The following is a 17,917-nucleotide window of genomic DNA, read 5'->3' as shown; positions in this document are numbered from 1 at the left end:
AAGGGATTAAAGAGTTAACCAGGATAGAGAGCAGCTGATCTGGGGAGGTCAGCCTCTTAGGAAAGAGTCCTCTTTCCTGACTGCACCCAGATGTTTGCAGCCCAAACTCATTTCCTTTCCTTCAGGTCATGGGAAACACCAAGAAGCTATGGTAGTGTACAGTATTGCCTGCCTAGGCAGAGGTCTGAAACACCCAAGTGCCGGTACAGGCATACTCGTGCCATGCTGAGGGAGCATTACAGCGCAGAAAGCCCCTGGCAGTGGGGCTGGGTTAGGCTGAGTTTGGGATGAGAAGAAAACACTGCTTTCAAGCACTTTTTCGAGTAGCAGTTGGCAACTTGCTTTTCAGGAAATATTGAGCAACCTAGGTGCCAAGACGAGAAGCTGAGCGGCTTCCTGCTGCCCCTGGTGAGGAGAGGTGGTAGGGCTGGCCTGTGTGTTTGGGGCTGCACGCATGGCTGGGCAGAGGTGGTGATCATGTGCTGCCATCACCGCCTCCCAAGGTGGCACTCAATCAACATCAATTAGGAATCTCTGGCATAACTGATGGATGAATGAAGAAAGTAAAGTCAAGTCAGTCTAAGCTTAGCTTCTCTTGCAGCCTGGTTCTGACCATCCTTACTTTCCCACATCCATAGTTCTGGGGGACTGAAAATAGTCTGCACCCACAGGAGCCAACTCCTTATGCATACCGACTGCAGGGGTCTCCCACAGTGCCAAGAGCGAGCTCTTCCTGAGAGTATGATGATGTAAGATGGGAGTATGCAGAGACTTAGAGCAAGTTACCACCTTAGAGCATGCTCAACTGTGCTTTCTCTATCATGAACATAAAATAGCAAATTCAGTCCTTCAATAATTTATTTCTTTATATCAGAGAATGTTTTTCAATTATACATTTAAGTTTGTAATTGTTAACACAAGAGTAAATATATGTAAAAAAAATCCTAGCTGTGCAAATTTCAAGTTGCATTGTTTCAAATAATATAAATATTTTAATAAAACATATGTTCACATTAAGGTTCACATAATATATAAAATTTAACAGAAATAAGTAATGAGTTTGGTTTTTTTTTCTTATTAAAAACTTTTTTTTTTAATAACTAGGAAAAGATTCTAAACTTGAGAAGTAATTTAGAAGAGGTACCACCTCTAAAATCATAGCAGCAAAACAGATGCTGAAAACTTAAAAGGTGTGAAAGGAGAAGACGGAAGCAGGTACCAGGCACAACGGTGAAGGCAAGGTTTCTAAAGAAAGTATTGCAGATTAAGAAGTGGATGCATGAACTCCAGGAGTGAAATCTCGACCCCAAAGCACTCCGCTACCAAGCTCCAAACTGTTTGTATGGTAACAGTCACATTAAGGATAACAGAAAGAAGTATGACAGAAATGGAGAGAGAGAGGGGGTATGAGCAGCAGCACACATTCCCAACAGTTACAGTGCAAGAGAAGAGACTTGCTCTGGTTTCAGAACTGAAGCTGAAGACAAAGGGCTTTGGGGTTTTTTTTGTCTATTGGAGGCAGTTCCTTCCATACAAGTGGGGAATGGCAGGATTCAGTTTTCCCATCACATGCAAATGGTCATGAAAATTGTTTCTGTAATCACCTATCTTTCCAGCTGTCTTGGGATTCGGGAAAGGATCTAAATGCTGGTTAGGCCAAGCATGTTAAAGGAGCAGACCACTGATGGTCTTGTTTCTGGCTGTGCTTTGCTGAGGGCTCTGCAAACACAGAACCACTTGCTGTTAACACCCTGAATGCCTGCAGGAGCTCCTGCCTTGACAAGCTCTGTAAGAACATCAGCAAGGACGTGGGCAACCCAAAGCAACTTTCTTCAGACATCAACTGCAAGTTGCATCAGCTCATCCTGGGGTATCCTTCTCAGGAAAGACTTGCCTCTGACTGATGTACGCAAACACAAAAGAGCTCCTGCACTTCCGACAGCAGCTGCGGCTCCTCGCCCAGGAGCAGGGGAGGTATTGAGAAAGAGGCAGAATTGGGAAGTTCTTTGGATTCAAATGCTTCACACTTCCTCCTGGGAAGTCCAAGAATTAAATACAGCATTGTAGGAGCTTAGTCATGAATGACAGCTCTGTGCAGAAGGCAACCTGCCCTTCTCAGCAGTCCTTGTATGCAGTGTTTAGAGGAAGTAGACATCTATTCCCATTGTTGGGAATAAACACGAACATGAGCAGACAGCTTATATTTCCTCCTGCCCTCCCACTCCCAGGACTGTTAAGTGTTTTGGACATAGCACCATTTCTGTGAAGGAAGTAGCTGGTATTGGTTTCTTGTTCTTTACCAACTCTTCCCCGCCGCTAGCCATAGATCTGTTTGAACTGGTAGCATTCATTGCAGTAGCCGTTGCACTTGGCATTGCCATAGTGATCGCAAGCAGGGGCTCGGCAGCGTTGCTTCGGGGGCTCCTCTGCAGCCGGGTCCCTGGCACTTCCCGATGGCAGAAGCTGACTGAGGCGCTGGCACTCCTGGCACAAGTCATTGTTTCTGCAGGCTAGGTTGTTTCTACACGAAGCCACAGCACACTGTCTCTTCTGGCTACTCAACGCTGCTCGCTGCAAATCTCTGTGCTGTCCTGTCCTCTTGAAAAACATTAAAACACATTGTTAGTTGCCATGCTGGCAGCACAAGTGGCTTTTCATTTACTTTCAGCTCTGCTCATGGTTTGTATAGGTAACCACTGGGGGTTGTTGCAGACACATACTTCTGAAAAGTACAATACCAAGAGCCAAGCTGGGCTTTACCAAACAAAATCACAAATTCTGTCATTTCTTAGAAAAAAAATCAGTTTTATCTTTGGTAACTCTCAATTCTAAAAGGGACAAAACCAACCAAAAAAAAACCCAAAAATCAGTCTGGGACAGAAAAAGACCTGTAATGGGCTCAATGGAAAAGGTGACATGAAGCAGACTAAATCCCTTGATGTAGCTGCATTGCTCTAAAGGTAAGAATGAAAATCTCTCCCTGATCAGCAAACAAACCAATTGTTGATCCCATTTGCTTCCACTGAAATTGCTGGTGAAATCCCAGCTGAGGTAAAACTGAACATGGCCATGATAACCCTAAACTGAGAACAAGTTGGACCTGGCAATGTTAGGTTTACAGTTGGATTTGATGATCTTAAGGGTCTTTTCCAACCTAAATGATTCTGATTCTATGACTTTTAAGAGTGCTGCTCAGTTTCAGCAGGTAAAAATCATGAGATACTCTATGCTTGTCTTTCTGTGATACAGAAAAAAATACTTAGGATGCAGTCATTTGAAGATTTTCTAGTACGCATCCAGAATCGTTCTCATAAGAGAAAAACTTGCAGCACTAAACAAGAGGAAGATTTTGAGAAGTTCACACTCACTTCTGGCTGTCTCACCAGCTGTTCTTCTGTCCTCCTGGCTTCCTGAAATCGCTGATTCTGGGCTTTAATGAAGCAGTTCTGGCAGTATCCCTCGAGCATGGTGCTGCCCAGAGTGCCGCACTCACGCCGCTGGCAGGACACACTGTTACGGAAGGTGGCAGCGGAGGTCCCCAGTTGACCTGCTGCTGAGGACTTCTTCTGACATCTTCTCTGGTGGCGTAGCAAAGCGCTGTCTGTAATAAAAATTAAGGATAGGAGACATTTGAGTGTGCCAAATAGATCTGATGACCCAAAGCAACTATAAAAAGCTCCGCAGTTTAAAAAGAAAATATAAAAATAAAATCTATTAGCCTCAAACATGGGTTTTGGACAATCCTGAGACCCCTCAGCTGATGCACTTTCCTCCCTGTTACATAAATAAGGTAGCTAATACGCCTGATTTCCATATAAGAAGTTGTTGAAACAGCTGATTTGCACAAAACTTGCCCTCAATGGGAAAACTAGATCCCATTGAGGCCAAGAGGAATTTCACCTTTCGCTTCAGCGCATCGTCTGTGGTCTACCCCAACACTTCCCTCTCGGCCTTCCCAATTTCAGACATATCAGGCAATGGAAGTACAGCAGCACAGAGCTTAGTGGGAAAAAATGCCTTAAGCTTTTCAGTCTCATGGAGCAATCTTATATATTCCACAACCAGAAGGAAAAAATTTTCATTTTGAAAAATGCTGGAAAATAAACTATTGCAAGCTAGCAGAGAAGTTTCCCCATTTGAAAGTATGTGGAAAGCACAATACTGGCATGCTTCTCAGCAATGAAACAGTCTTCAGATATAAGCAATAATTCTCTCTTAAATGTCCCTTCCACTTTCTATACCCAAGGGCTCTTTGCCTGTGTAACAGAGCAGAAGCATGAAAGAAGAAGATTTCATGCTGTGATTTATTCACAGACTATTACGTTTTGGAAGGCCTGCCTGTAAACACACACGCACACACGTGCAGGCATGCACATGATACCACCAAGAAAGATTTCAAGGTAGACTATAACAATATACTCCTAAATATACTCTGAAATACAAGTGCATTATCTACAGTCAATTCCTACTTGCTCCGCTTATCAAGGTGACTTCAGTGGTTACTCCAGAGTGTTATACCCTTTACATCCAGAATAGATAGGATCTTCAAACTCATCCCAAGGTTTTTAAAAGCCTTACTAACATAACTGGTTTTCAGTAGCATCAATACAATAGCATTTCCCTCACCAACCACTAAAACTTGTCTAGCTCTGAAGAAAATTCACACCAAACCATGACTGCAGCGGAGGAATCAAAAACTACCCCCTCCTGAGCCAGTTTTGCTTCCATGCAAGCTGATGGGGAGTTTTACAAGAGATTTCGTAGACTTCCCACTCTATTGCCGTACACCCCTTTACGGGATAATAACAGCCAAAAAGAGAACCTTCTCCTCACACTGCTGCTTCTGCTCCACACTGTTTCCATCACCCAGTGTGCTCAGAGCTCAAGAAGGTCAATGTGCAGACAAAGTGTGCCCAAGCTCAGCCCAGCTCCACCTACCGTGGTTTTCCCTGTACTCAAAGAAACACAGCGTGCAAAAGCCCTCGTTTTGCAATGTTCCAAAAAACTTGCAGCCAGGTTTCCTGCAGAGGTTACCTCCCCTCTTCTCCTCAGGAGGCAGCGCCGGTGGTGGGCGCTCCTCGCCACGGCTGTTGGGAGCCTGGTGGGAGGAGTGCTGGAGGAGGCTCTGGGAGATCTGGGATGGGTCAGATGTCGATCTCTGGTGGCATGACGGCAGGAAAGCAGGGCTGCCATTTGAGGAGCGCTCTGTAGACCTTTTGAAGCAAGTGCTGCATATGCCGTTGAAAGTCCTGTTGGCTGCCTGATGGCACACCGTGCACGTGGCATAGTTTACATGCCTCTGCTCATCCAAGTTGTTGGAAGGAGCAAGCTGTCTGGAGTTGTAGCAGCGTTCACAAAGCCCATTGTGTTGCACATTCAATGTAAAGGGGCAGTCTGGTGTCCTGCATTTCATGGCCGTGGTCTCGCTGTATAGGAAAAGGCTCGGAGCAGTCGGAGGTGCAGAGCGAGGCCCTGTTACAGGCCCTTCGGATGTCCATCCCCCAGGTTCACAAACGTCCCCACGGGAGGAGCCCGACCCAGCTGCCTTCAGTTTCTCAGGTGCTGCTTTGGAGGTCTGCTTTATTCCTTTGCTTCCCTGGGACCTCCGCTCAAAGCACTCGTGGCAGTAGGGCTGGGTGTTCACAGACATGTAAAAAGGGCAGTTTGGTGTTTCACATTTCACCTGTAAGAGGGAGAGCTGGGACAAAGACAGTTCCTGTCTGTTCCTGGAGCAGGTCTCTCTCCTAGCAGGTTCAGCGTTCTCCTGCCACTTCTTGTACTCATGTTGTACCAGTTGAAAGTAATCTTCCACAAGGTTTATTTCTTTGGGTAGGTTGCCTTCATCTAACCTGACAGCCAAAAAAGGAAGATTGCATCAGTGGTTGAAAAGGGCAGATGGTGAGGGTGAAGGCAAATGCAAGCAATATGGGGAGGAAATGAAGATTTAATGCACATCCATATTACTCAGCTAGAAGATCCAGGATGTTAAACTGTTGCTGTAAATGGAAATAATTTTAAAAGCAGGTGTTCAATGATGTCAAACGGAGACTTTCATATCTAAAGAAATGGTCTGACACAGAAGTATTCTTAAAAGGATTTTCTAGGTGAGAATTTTCTGTCCGAGAGCTGTTTGCAGGAAGAATATGATGATAAAAGGGCTGGAGCACCTCTCTTATGAGGACAGGCTGAGAGAGTTGGGGCTGTTCAGCCTGCAGAAGAGGAGGCTCCGGGGAGACCTGATAGCGGTCTTCCAGTACCTCAAGGGGGCCTACAAGAAAGATGGGGAAAGGCTGTTTAGTAGGGCCTGATGCGACAGGACGAGAGGTAATGGTTTTAAAATAGAGGGAGGTAGATTTAGATTAGAAATTAGGAAAAAATTTTTTACGATGCGAGTTATAGAACACTGGAACAGGTTGCCCAGAAAGGTGGTGGAGGCCCCATCTCTGGAAACGTTCAAGGCCAAGCTGGATGAGGCTCTGAGCAACCTGACCTAGTCAGGGATGTCCCTGCTCCTTGCAGGGGGGTTGGACTAGATGACCTTTGAAGGTCCCTTCCAACCCTAACCATTCTATGATTCTATGATTCTAATATGGATAATCTCTCCAAAGTGAAAAGAAAAATCCCGCCAATACTGAATTCCTCTGAAGACCAGTGCTCAGCTGAGCTGATATTAGAGCAGAAGACCTCTCTCTTCACCAGCCCACACTAAGAACAAGCCTTTCCTACAGTGGGCTCAGCATTTCGTGATACACTTTATAGTGAAATCTGCTCCTGGTTTTGTTGGGTCTGTATCTACCAGTGGAATTCTCCAAACAAACTATGGGGCTTCAATGAGGTGTATGTAATGTTAGCATCCATCACACCATCCCTACTCTGCCCCTGACTGCAGGGAAAACCCCGCACAGGAGCTTCACCATGCCGCAGTTGGTAGGATGAGGAGCTAGCATTACCAGTAGCACTCAAGAACACATTCGTGCAGTGAGACTAGGGAAGCTCGATGGCTACTCCTCACATGCGCATATATCCTTTGGGGAGGAGGACTTCAATTTTCCAGGCTCCCAAACCACCACTCCCTGTGTGGTAATGGAAATAGAGACAGAGGATGCAGGGAGTCGCTTCCCTCCCACACTCCTGAAGGGGCTAGGTGGACACCGCTGCCAGCTTTCCCTAAATACGAGAAGCCAATAGGTGCCATCAGCTGCCCCCCGCACATTACTGACACTTAACTGTCAGGGGGATGATTGAGGGCGCCCGTTCCTCCACTGGCCACAGCTTCCTGCCTGCTGCCCCACTGCAGCAGCTCAGGGTGTCAAGGGATCTGCACTAAGAACTTACTGCCAAGTACTTTCCCTAGGGCAGCCAAAATTACACCAACTGCTCTTTATGCAATGTGCCCTTACACAAACTAATCCATTGGGTTTATTCTTCTAAAATAGTGGTTTCAGTCTGCTAAGTCTAAAGACATTTTTGTCTTTAAATTTGAGACTGGCTCGTGCTCATACCACTTGAAAGCATGTCAGCAGCAATGTCATCATTTCATATTGCAGAGGGTAAACACACGTGCTACCGCAGAAGGAAGGAAAGATTGGAGGAACGCACTGGGCTGCCCGGTTTCTCCCACCACTGTAAACAAGATAACTTTAAGGAAACAGGAATGACACTCACTTTGCAGCATTAATTAGATGAGTTGTACCATGGTCCCAGCCTTGCACTGGAATTTCTATCACTATCAAGTAGTCTTTTAGCAGCTGCTCTTTCTCCCTCTCCTCTGCGTCTGTCAGAAAGTGCACGGTCAAGTCCTCAAATCTGCCTCGCTCACTGGTGACCAGAGGGACAGCCCGGATTTCTGTGGGGAAACAAGATGGGTTAGCATATATATATATATTTTTTTTACTAGGCAGGAGTAACCACAAGATGCAACACACAGAGATGTCACCACTGCTGCTGAATTTTGGAGAGGCAGGAGAATGGCTGGCCAGAGCAACTGGTTTTTAAACAGTGCCACTGAGGGAGGATGCAGACATGTCTGCACCACAAACCTAGCCCCATCCCACGGGAGTTTTAATGCATAGCACTTTTCTTGTCAGTGTGGACAGCATTGCAGATCTTAGGTTGTTATACCTTTCCACAGGATTATGCCCTAACCTGAACCCCAAGAACTGCTATCCATTCAGAAGAGATGCATTAAAAACAGCAAAGCATATATCTCATTATCCCTGCCAGGCAGTGGCACACCGTTGTGAGACCATGCCCTTCAAAGCTGCTTGTTTACGACAGGGTGTGGAAAGGAGGCCAGGACACAAAGAAGCAGAGGCCACCCTTTGACTGATCCCAGCTTGCAAGCAGGTGAGCTGTACTCTACTTTCAACCAGCATTTCGAAGACAACCTTTAGTTTCTATTCAGATTTACAGTTAAAACTGTTTCTGCTCAGATTGTAAGCATGTATTTCACAGGAATCTTTTACATTTATTTTAACTTTTGAAATGCAAATCTAAACCAGATTATATTTTAAATGCCTTATCAGCATGATGATATTGAAGAAGCTACATAAAAATCAAACAAGGTACTTGGAAAAATACCTGGCCCGCTGTCCTTCAGAGTCACTAGTGGTGTAAAATGCATATTGTCGTAGCCGAGCACAATTGGGTATCTGTAGCACTCTTCAGCTGGCCAAAGGAGAGGTAAGTAAATACCACCAACGTTCAGAGGAGCAAAACTGGAGCCTGACTCTAAACTTCTCACCACTTTGTCTGCATTAAGAAAGAAAAGAAAACACAAATCAACACAAGTATGTATGTGCTACAGGCAAGAGAAAACATATTATGGGTGTTTTAGAACAATTGCTGAAAATGCCCCGATCTGAAATCCATCTCCCTGCAAACGACAATTATCGAAGTAAGATTACTAACACAGCACAGAGTAACATGGTGAGATGGCTGTCTGGGCAACTCACCTGCAAGGACAATGACAGGCCTTCTGAGGATGTTCGCAAGGATGAAGATGTGGATTTCTTCCAGTGCATTATATGGAAGCCTGTTTCGAGCCCCAGATACTTCTGGGGAGGTCATTTCAATGAGGTATTCCCACTCCTCCTCCCAGTTCTGAGGAAAGAAATATCCATCAGCAACAGTTCAAAGACACGGAGGTCAGGAACTGACGGAAAATAATAATATTTTCCCATTTCCTCCACAGGAAGACTATTTCTGCTCTCCACTAACGGCAGAATCAATGATGCAAAAAAATAAATGAAATCAGTAAGGCAATGCTGATGAGCACTCGCGAAACAGCCTGATTCCCTCAGGCCACCTTACCCGGGTGTCATAGTGAAGTCCCGTTTCTACAAACTCCTGCGATTTTATAGCCTCCCGCTGCCAGCGGAGCTTGAAGTTCCGTGTGTCAGTCTCCCTGAGTGTGCTAAACAATGTTTTTCTTAAGACAAGGTCGATATCTTCAATACCCCACATGTATTGTGATGCAGCATGCATGAGGCAATTTCCATCACCTGCCAAAAAAGAAAGAGTACATTATTTTAAAATGGCTACTTAAATAAAAGACCAGAAGTGTGAAAGATGTAAACTACGCTGTGCATATCCATATTCCCTGTGCACTTCTCTCTAAGCCTCGGACAGAAGGGTTTTAACAAGAAGATCACAGCTATGGGCTCTCTGCTCAGAGACAGAAAGGATCAAAGTCCCCTGCCTACTGCTTTTCTCCCTTCATCGGTTCGTGTTAAGCTGTCATTCAGTAACTGTGGGAAGCCTGCCCCTTATCTGTCTTACGTAACTTGGACTGAGACAATGAACCACATTTTGGGGTCAATTGCAGACGTTAAACACAGCTGAAAGAGCTTTTAAACGCAACAAAGTCAACTTAAAATTACAAGAGAATGTGTAAATCTCCCTCGTCAGTGTTTATACAAATACAGAGCTGATGGCACAGGGTAGAGATAATGGAAGCCACTAAGAAAATACTATATTAACACCAAGCCTCACATCCCCTGATAAGCACTGCATTGCAAGGCTTGGCACTCGGCTGTGCTTGATGGAGGTATTGTAAAAAAGAGACAGAAAGGGAAAAAGTAGGTGATTTATGTAAAGCACGTGTAGGAACATTCTTGCCTTCCTCTCAGAATTGATAGCATGCTGTGCCAGTAAAAGTTTTGTTTACAGGGTTGTTTTTCCAAAATACAAAATTAAAACTAAATAAATGAAACACATAATGATTTGATTTTCATTTAGACACAATGCTTGCATTGAAAAAGTCCTCTTTACAGTTAGGGAGGAAAGTGATGTTCTGCAACTTCAGAGGGAAGGAAATCAAGAATCAGAGGAGTTAACTAACTTAAATTTAAAGGTGTGACAAAGTATGCCTATGGCTGCGTTTCAAATTCTATCTCTAGCCATCTTCTTCAAAAGGGGATGTCTCCCTTGAAAGAGAGCCATCAAGAATCATTACTGTGATATCCTCAGATTCAAAACCAGGTCTGCTGTCTACTACAGCGGTAAACAGATTCACCGAATTCACAGCAATTTCCTTGGAATACAGGACATCAGACATGGTAAAGTCACCAGATTTTTCTCATGTGGGAAAAAACCTCACCCAAAGAACATCCACAAAAGCCTTAAACCCAGTTTGCCACATGCCTTACGAGCTCAAGTACATCACTTCTGAACACCACTTCTGAACTACTTTTTCTAGGAAACTGCAGAGAAAAACCTACAACAGACCCCAGAACCTGCAAAAAAAAAAAAAAAAAAAAAAACCAAACAAAAAAAACCCCCAACATAATCTGAAATCTACTTAACATTTCATGAATTGCTATGGACTTGGTAGGTATCAAGTTCCTGCAACTGCCTTCTGTCTTACTTCAAGTCTGCAGGCTGCTGACTTGAGCTCTACAATCAGGGAACAACACGCATGACAGAAAAACTGACTGGGTATCCTTCTGACCAGAAAGATGACATATTAATCCTGTTAGAATTTTCCCTTCACAAAATCTAGAGCAAAGATCTTTGCGAGCTCTCTGAGAGAGCTCGCTTTCAGTTCTTTCTTGAGAAGCGCTGCCCAAAATTCCTTACGCAGCACTTGGAATTCCCCCGCGCCGGTTGACTCGCAGTTGAGCAACAGTTGTACTTTTTGTTCTGCAGCGTGCGGCGCCCAGCAGCACAGCCTCCCTCGGACTTTCCCGGGGGGTGTGGCTGGGCGAGCTGGAATGAATGTCGATTCATTATACAAGTGAAATCTCTACAGCCAATAGATGCTGGAATTTTTAATTTTTTTTTTCTTTGAAAAAAAAAAAAAACAGCTTCGATTTTTATACCTCCTACTGTTCTTCTATCCTCCATTCGCATGTCTGCAATGAAATGTGTGATGATTCAAAAGGCCTTTTTTAATTAAAAAAAAAAACAAAAAACACCACTCCACAAACTCATGTACATATTAGGTAAAATACACACCAAAAGATCCTATAGGAAATACTTGCTCTGCTTTCAACAATAAAAACCTTCACAAGAAGAAAACCCAGAATTTTCTGAAGAAAGCCCACTGTTGACTGAAAGAACTAGCATATTCCTGCCATATCTATAAGTCAAGGAGCTAAATGCTTTTTAAAGTATTCTTCATGCCACATAGGAGGAAAAAAAAAATCATGTTATTTTCTGGGATAATACAGGACTTCTCCAGGTTTCTGTCCCTTCTTCCAGGGATCCTCTCCTTCAGCCCAGTCTACCTTCTCTCTCCTGCAAAGGACCCTCGCTGTGACTGCTTTGCATAAACCACAAGTTCCCAAAGCCACTTCTTCTACTCATGCACTTAATGACCCTAAAGCACAGAACTGAAGTCAAGTTCGTTGGCTGCACAGGGTACAGGGGGACAACAAACCAAGCCCTTGCTTTGCTTTGTCTCAACCTGCCCTAATATTTCAGCATCCTGTATATTGGTACACCTGCTCATGGACGGGATCCGAGTAACATTGGCCGACAGCCATAAGACAACGCAAGAGGTCACAGTTATTGAACAGTGTTGTCAGCAACAAGGGCCTGTCCAGGCAGTGCTAACCCCTGCAGGATTTGCACTAACAGGAGATCAGGGATTCCAAAACCACTGCACTTTGCCCTGGGCAAAAATTACGCATGTTCTCCTTCTTCCTAGTAAATCTGTTAGAGAGTATCTCCCGGGGTGAAGTTTTAAACATGCAACACTTGGAGCGATGTTGCCTTCCTAGTACCTGCAAAGCACTGCCTGCCCTAGCTGCAACTCCAGTCCTTCTGGAAGTTCAAGACTACGTGATCTCCATGTACAACCTAATTAGAATCATGAGAATTTTACACAAGTGCAAAAGCCCACCAAAAGGTCTGTGCCTCTATGACTGTTACAGAGATACACATTAGGATCAGGCTCTTCTAAGTCATGGCAGTGACATCTACAAGGTGCTTCTATTTATACGGTTTTTGCACAACACAGCCATGTGCAATCAATCTGAGAAGTATGGCAGAACTTGGGATGGGAAGAATGTGGACTAGGAAGATAAGTGCAATGTGTATACAAACAGATATGAAAAGAGGCATCCACAGAACACAATGTAAAGACTTCAGTGAGGCTGCAGGTCAACCACACTCAGAGTTCCTATAACCAGTGTCATCTGCTCCTTGAGCAAAGAATATGCATTTTCCGTGTTCTTGGAGTCCTCCCTGTCCCAGTCTACCTTCCTGGGTTGCAGCAATCTGTGCCATAGGGAATCCTGAGTCCAAGTTTGCAGCTGCATGACCATAAGTCACAGCTATTACCAAACCTTTCCTCCACTGAATGTGAAATGCCCAGCAACTTTTACAGTCATGCGCAAGTTTCCTGCTCAAGACTGTGGACACATATACCCTATTCAGGAAATCTTTGCACTACTGCTGGACCTTTTAATTTATAGCACTTGATGCAATACACACAAAGTAACCCAAAAGCCAAGTCCTAAAACCAGCACTGACCCTGGAAAGAAAAGGGCACTGCAAACTTTGCGTTGCACGAAGACAGCTGTCATTCACGCACATGGGGGTTACGGATGAACCCTGAAGGGAGGGTGAGAGCTGGCAAACCCGAGCAGGTAGCTGAGGATGAGGGAGCTGGCTGGGTGCGGGGCGCTGACCCAGCAAGGTCAGGTTCCCAGAGGCTCCATGTCCAGGACGCTGCCACCAGCATCGCTGTTAAAGCTGGATCAGCAAGTGAACCTTGCCTGCCAGCTACAATGGCAGGGCTTATGGCAGGATATTAACTTCTGCTATATATACACGGGAATGCATCCCTGTCACTCAAAGCATCTGAAGTCTCCTCTTGCCTGGCATTAAGGGCCGTTTGACACTTCCGACGAGGCAGCCAACACATAGCAGAGTTGGACTCACGGAAATGCGATGGGTTGCAAGTCAAGGCTCCCGCCCGGTATTTTACTCTAACGTGCCACAGGTTACTGATATTATGAAAATATCTATGAAATGTTCAGGCTATTCATAATACCACGATATGAGCAGAGGACTGACAGCTTCAGAACAGTACATCATGTGGAAAGAATTTTCATCTGAAAAACTAAGATTAAAAGGCACCACTTTTTTAAAGCTGTGTGCTTCTGTTTCAGTAACGTGAGCTCAGATGCTATTAATAAAGGTGCGACATTCGTATGACCCATTTTAATGTGACTGCAAAGACCTACTCGTGACTTACCATTGGTCTTCAAAGGGACAAGCCTCCGAACTTCCATGCACCAGTTGAGCTTCCTCTGGCGTTCCAGTGATGTCTGGGTGGCTTGGTCAATCAGGGCCTTCTGAAGCGTTTCCCGAAACTGAGGACAAAACTGGCACATTCTGAACATTTCTATGGTGTATCTGTGCATAGTCCTGAAGTGGTGAATTATTCCACTGGGAGGTTTGACCAGATCCTCAGGTGTCCTCTCTCTGATCTTCATGGCTTTCAGCATATTGCTCTGATACAAAGCTTGAGGAAGGATGTGTTGGCCAGCCATGTTTCTAGATGACATCTGAAATGAAAAAGGATCCTTATATTGGCATGTTAGTGTCCTTGCACCACAGTGCTATCACTTCTGCACAGATTGAGAAGGCACTTTCAGGGGCAGGATTCTGGCTGCAGTTTTGCCTAAAATGAGCACAGAGTGGATGTAGTCCACTAAGCCTTATATAGATGATGGGTTTTAAAGCTTATATCCATCACACTCTCTGCATTACTCATAGACACTGACCAGCTTATTCCAATCATTTACTGCTATAACTTACCAAAATATTAAAGATAATTAAAGATAATTTATTCATAACTAAGGAAATTGCATCATCGTTAAAAAAAAAAAAACTCAAACATTTAAATCAAAGTAAGGATAAAAGAAGGCAAGATCAAGGGAAGGGAAAATTATCCTGGAAACTTGACTAATTGATAATTGCACAGCGTAATCCCATATGAACTTGCTGAACTTTCGGCACTTTTCAAGCTTTTGTTTTGATGACATGCCAAAAAAAAGGCAGATAATGACCATTTCAGATTTCTGCAGCCCATACATTCTGAGAAGGGATCCTTGGTACAGCACAAAAAAAAAGCCCCAAGAATGACATGCCATGCTAGTATCTGTCCCATACTTACGGTGGCTAAAGATGGCAAATGAGGAGTTTGTAGCAGAGCAAGTACTCAAGGACAGACTTATGTTACTCTTCTTGAGGCTCCTTATGTTTTGTGAGCAGTAGAGCTACTGCACAGAGGTGCTTGTGCCGTGTGTGGGGGTGCAGACTGCAGTGCTGCTATTACTCAGCGGTAAGTCAACATAGCTGAAAAAGCATTTCCACTTGGCTCAAAAACCCCAATATTTTTCCACAGCGGGACATGTAATGTTTGCTGCCCTGCATCCCTTTTTTCAGTATCTCTGGCCTCATAGGCAACAGCAGGAAGAACAAAAAAAAAAACCCATAACCTCAAACTGTCTATACTCTCCGAAATACTTATTCATAGCACACTAACCTTGTGGCTAGCTAAAGCCAAAGGTAGGGACCACATCCCTCAAGACTCCCATGCACTACAGTAAACACCACCAAGAACCTATTTTTACATGGAGAGACTCTTCATGCTGTCCGTGTACATTACTGTTAGTGAGGCCCCCCCTCACTAACAAAACTAGAACAAAAATAAATTAAAATTTCTATTCAGACAAATAAAGGTATGCATGCCTAACACGGTTAGACTACAGCTGGTCACATGAGGAAAGTCCATCATTGTGATTATGAATCTAGTGACAAATATCAAGCTGTAACTAGGTATCAAGGTCTGGATATATACCTTGCCAAGTACATGCAGACAAGAAGCAAATGAAAACTGATTCGTGCAACTGTTTGGAAGTTTTCTCGCAGAGGTGGGAGTCTGGAGGGCTAGAGGGGAAGCAAGACTACAGCCTGACAGACTGACTGGGAAGGGACTCTCAGGTCTGTGGAGGCAGAAGACCCCTCTTGCAAAGAAGGACTTAAGCACTTCCCAGCAGGGAACCAGCTGCTCTCTCCTCCTCACCCGGACACTTCCATTGACAACATCCATCCAGCCGCCCAACCCAGCCGGAGCGCTGGAAAGGACCCTACCAGCGTAAGAGGGGACCTCAAACTCCTGCTGCTAAGAGCTGCCCCTCTGTAACCTCTCTGAGAACTAGCTGATGGAGAGACTCAGTGGACGTCCTGTCGAGCCCTAAATAGAGGCAGGTAAAACACGAGATGCTGCAAAGTCCTTTCCGTTCAGTCAGGGCAATGTCATTCACCCAGTGTTTCCTCTGCTCCTGTAAGAGCACTAGGGACAGGGCTCAGAGCTGTCACATCTCGCAACACGCAGCAAAGCTTTCCTTTAGCTAATAAGGATGGCATATTCTTACCATTCCCCCACCAACACACAGCCTTAAAATGGAAATAACACGTTTTCTCATCCACTCTCCCCAGCAATATACTTTTACACATACTTCTTATGTAATCCTATATTTAAATGTAGGGATTATTTATGAAATGGAATAGAAACAACCCCTTATTAATCTGTTTAATAACCACAGCTAGACTTTGCTCTGAGATGACCAAAGTACTGAATTCCTTACTTATTTAAGTAGAGCCATTGAGTCAATGGGATATTTTTTTACATGAATAAAGATTAATCACATGATTAAGAACTAGAGGCATGGACCCTTAAAAGGGTTATTTCCAGCTTTAAGTAACAAAAAGTACTGAGTTTACAGAAGCATGCACTGAAACGATATTATTCAATATTATATTCTACAGGCACATTTTCCCCTCCACACATGGAAATTACTGTTTATGCTATTTACAGTCATTAAACGTCAACCATGGCAAAAGCTGAGCAACCCTTATTTTCTGAAACAACGTGACGAAACAAACAGAACTCAATAGCCGCCTAAGCCAGAGATTTAAAGAACAGAAAACTCAGCCACAATTATACTAGTTTATGCTGTACTGTGCTTTACTGTATGCTGTACCGCTTTAACCTTTTGACATGTACCGACTACGAATTCTCGGAAGAGCACAGCTGTAAACAGTGGTCAACCCAGCTATCCGAGGCAGCATCCTTTCTGAACGTGTAACGCTGAGGATGCTGGGCCCGGGAAAGCTGAACACTGTCCTGAGATCTGCCAGTTATTTTAATTTCCTGTCCTCAATCTGAAAAAGAGCAATAATGAACTCTTTTCCATAAAATGCTAAGACATTGCTAAAATAAACATGCTTCACACACCCTCAGTGCCTACGGATTTCTATGCCTAGGTCTTTCTCTGCATGCGTGGTACAGAACTAAGCATATTATCACTCTTCATCAAGGAAGAAGGTGAGGATGCAGGGTGTCGTATACACCACAGGAATGGTTTACACGGCTTAGTTCCCAAACTTACTGGTCTGCTGGAGGCAAGCGGACGCAAGGTGGAAACGATCAGCGGCGGTCGCCACCTGCCAGCTTTACCGGAGCAGGAGCTCCAAGCAGACAAGTTTTCCAGCTGCGGCGAGCGCCCAAAGCAAACCCAGCAAACCCAGCAAACCCAGCAAACCCAGCAAACCCACCGCCCGCCGGTTTCCCCGAGACCCGTGCCGCGGGGAGCCCCCTGCGGGGTCGGGGTCCCGCCGAGCGCCCCTTCACAGAGGGCACGAACTCACCGCCCGGCTAAAGATGCCCGGGGCGAACCGGGAACTGGCACACAGGCCCCCTGGGGGCGGAAAACGACCAAAGAACAGCAACAAAACTCGCCTGACGCCCCGAGGGGTCCCTCCTGCAAGCGGGGTGGGGAAGATGAAGCCAGTTTGGGGGTCCGCCTGCCCGCCTCCCCTCCCCGCACCGGCACTCACCTCCCCGCCGGTGGGCTCCTCCTCCGGTCGGTCCTGCCGGTAACTCCTGCTCAGCAGCGGGGCTGGGGCGCTGGGAAGCAGCCGAGCCCGGGAGCCATCAACCCCCGCCGGACCGGGGCTCCCTTCCCTCCGCCGCCCCCTCCCCGCCGGAGCTGCTGCCGCCGCTGCCGCCGCCGCTGCGAAATGAAGGGCTGAGCTGAGCCTCTTGTTTTTTTTTTTTCCCCTTTCTGTTTCAGCGCCTGGGCGCCAAAAAAAAAAAAAAAAATAATACACAACAAAAAAAAACCCCACCGGGGATTTCCACCGGCAGCGCCGGGGACTTTCCGACATGTGACAACCGCGCCCGCCGCCGTCCGCGCCCGCCGCCGCCAGAGGGCGCCGCAGCGCGGGCCGGGCCCCTTCGCGGCCCCCGTGCCCCGCGCCCCTCTGCCGGCGTGACTCACCGACGGGCTTTTCGGGAGCTGGGCTGTCAGTTTTTCCTTCTTTATTCTGTTTTGATTTTTTGTTTTTTTTTTCGGGGGGGTTGCCCATCCCATTCCGTCCCGTAAGCCTCGCTCCG

At 45.5% G+C, this 17,917-nt stretch overlaps 1 protein-coding gene across 1 annotated transcript; it reads right to left on the bottom strand.

Annotated features, from left to right (window-relative positions):
- Window positions 1-858: 858 nt before the first annotated feature.
- TNFAIP3 (TNF alpha induced protein 3) lies at window positions 859-17,508 on the bottom strand. The gene is made up of 9 exons (XM_086745643.1): window positions 17,359-17,508; window positions 13,706-14,018; window positions 9,313-9,503; window positions 8,955-9,102; window positions 8,581-8,751; window positions 7,666-7,846; window positions 4,939-5,849; window positions 3,369-3,601; window positions 859-2,598 (listed from the first exon to the last, which is right to left on the bottom strand). The coding sequence occupies exons 2-9, from the start codon at window positions 14,016-14,018 to the stop codon at window positions 2,317-2,319; spliced, it is 2,430 nt and encodes an 809-aa protein (XP_086601769.1). The 5' UTR covers window positions 17,359-17,508; the 3' UTR covers window positions 859-2,316.
- Between the last annotated feature and the right edge of the window lie 409 nt (window positions 17,509-17,917).

This window comes from Chlamydotis macqueenii, chromosome 3, assembly GCF_036417535.1.
Source record: "Chlamydotis macqueenii isolate bChlMac1 chromosome 3, bChlMac1.mat, whole genome shotgun sequence".
NCBI classification, from domain to species: Eukaryota; Metazoa; Chordata; class Aves; order Otidiformes; family Otididae; genus Chlamydotis; species Chlamydotis macqueenii.
Note: the sequence above shows the minus strand (reverse complement) of the source record. Positions and strands in the feature narration are given on the sequence as shown.